At 43.9% G+C, this 2,219-nt stretch overlaps 1 protein-coding gene across 1 annotated transcript; it reads left to right on the top strand.

Moving 5' to 3' along the window:
- Nucleotides 1–215: 215 nt before the first annotated feature.
- On the top strand, nt 216–1,500 carry LOC147604404 (uncharacterized). The gene is made up of 2 exons (XM_086795679.1): nt 216–1,269; nt 1,352–1,500. The coding sequence occupies exons 1-2, from the start codon at nt 357–359 to the stop codon at nt 1,498–1,500; spliced, it is 1,062 nt and encodes a 353-aa protein (XP_086651805.1). The 5' UTR covers nt 216–356.
- The last annotated feature ends 719 nt before the right edge of the window (nt 1,501–2,219 follow it).

Here is a 2,219-nt window from a genome sequence, read left to right as displayed (position 1 = left end):
ACCTCTCTCTGCCTATCTAACTTGGACTTCAATAGCAGGTTGATTGGAATCCAACGAGTGACACAAGTGACTTTGCGGTGCCATGGCAGGCTAATTGGAATGCATCAAATGAGGCTGATTGGAATGCATCCAATGACACAAATCAGTTCATATTGGATGAGTATTTAGATAATACAACAAGTAGTGACACTACATCAAGTGATGACGCAGATGTATGTGACCTCTTCCAAGATGATAATGAGGGTGTTTTTCCAAGTTCATGGAGTACACCTAGGCTTGATTCATGGGGGGCATTGGATCCATTTACATATACATCAAGCTTTTTTTTCTCTTTCGATGAGAAGAGCTTCTCCTTAATGGAGAAAGATCTTAGAGGAGCTCTCACAGTGACGCTTCCAACATTAAAAGCACACGATGCAAGAGACTTGTTGGATTTGAAGAGGTGGAAAAGAATAAGAGAAGAGCTTTGTTTCAGCCCGCTTCACCTTTGCCTATGTTCGAAATCAACAGGATTGAAAATAGCATACATTGAAGATTGGGAGCGTATTGTCATGGCAGCCCATCGTCCTCTTGAGCATGGTGTTCATCATGGTGTGAATGCCACTATCAATGCAATCAAGGCAGAATGGTGCACCGACAAGAGGAGGCATGGAATTTCTCTTGACTATGTGAAAGATAGGATTATCGCTTGCGGCTGCCTGCTTACTGAGGTCGGGGAACAGACCCCTACGAGCAAAAAGACCATAGCTCCAGCATCAACAATTGTCACAACTAAGTCTCAAGTCAATCAAGAGTTGACCAACATCATGATCAAGCACCAAACAAAGCTAGTATTACTTCGATCCACAAAGAAGCATGGACCATCCAAGTGGGTGCAAGAGTACATGTGCCATAGGGCAGGAAGTATTGCTCGGAGAGGTGCTAACAAGAGAAGATTGCGGAGGTCCAAGAGGTGTGGGTGTCCCTTTAAGGTGGTCTTGCAGCACTCTCATGACACAGAGAAGGTGACCATGCTAGTTCATGATGTTCACGAGGGACATATACCAGGCTCACGTGTTGACCTCTATTACTTGCCCGTGCACCCACGTGTGATTGCTTGTTGCATGGATGACTTGTTCGACGTAGGGACATGTCGTCATGTGGCAAAAATGTCTACATCAAAAGAAAGATTTCACATACAGAATGCCTTGCCATTAGATCGTGTAATCTTTCGCTTCTTCATGATACCAAAAGAGGTGCAAATGATGTCATATCAAATGCGCACACAAGGTACTTTGCTTTGCTTTACCAACAATTCTCCTTGTAACTTTTGGTTGTTTTATACTTCTAATCTGCCTCTCTATCCTTGTAGGAAGATGTACAAACAATGATTGGGCTGCGATGTTTGGAGAGGCTCTTCGTTTGCAAGAACAGAACAAGGTTCTTTATGTTCAACCTTACAGCCAACGTTCTTTATGTTTGAAGCTCTTTCCCCTATTCTTGCCTCTTTATTCATCATGATTTCTTTGTAGGTTCTTTATGTTCAACCTTATAACCCACAAGCCTCTGATGAAAGTAAACAACCCTTTGTCCTCATCATTCAAGATGAGTGGATGCTACAAATTGCTCTTCGTTTCTCACGACACAACACTTGGGCAGTAGATAGCACATTCAAGACAAATGTCTTTGGTTTGCCCCTGTATGCTGCAGTTTTGCCCAACCAAAATGGCATGGGTATTCCAATATGGCTCATGCTATGCACTAATGACATCGGCACTAACCAAGAAAGTGTAGCCTTGGAGTTGACCTTCAAGATGATCTTCACAAGGTTGCATGGAGTTCGTCCGACGGCTATTATCATCGACAAAAACCAGCAAGAGTTGGAAGCCATTATGAAGATTGTTGATGTAGACCCCTATTGCTGGACACAAGATGAAGAAGGGAGACGACACCAAATTGCATGCCATGTCTTGCTATGCTGGTTTCATGTGATCAAGAGATAGCCTGCTCGCCTCCAACAAAACGTGCTTGTATGACAGGGGTCTTGAGACGTAAGCATCAACGTGGCAGGAGTCGGGTGCGGTTTGACAAGAGACCTCGCATATTTTGTCACCATTGCTGTAGTAAAACTCTCCTAGTTGATCCTATACAAAGTCACTCGTGCCATACATGCCACGCGCTCCTTCCCCTTTCAAGTAGACATGCCCCAGTTGGTTCAGAGGCTCCTCTTATTAACCGAG

The sequence above is a fragment of the Cibotium barometz genome, chromosome 62 (genome assembly GCF_041138505.1).
Source record: "Cibotium barometz isolate CiBa-2024 chromosome 62, ASM4113850v1, whole genome shotgun sequence".
In the NCBI taxonomy this organism is placed as follows: Eukaryota; Viridiplantae; Streptophyta; class Polypodiopsida; order Cyatheales; family Cibotiaceae; genus Cibotium; species Cibotium barometz.
The sequence above is the reverse complement of the archived record's forward strand: the minus strand, read 5'-3'. Positions and strand labels throughout refer to the sequence as shown.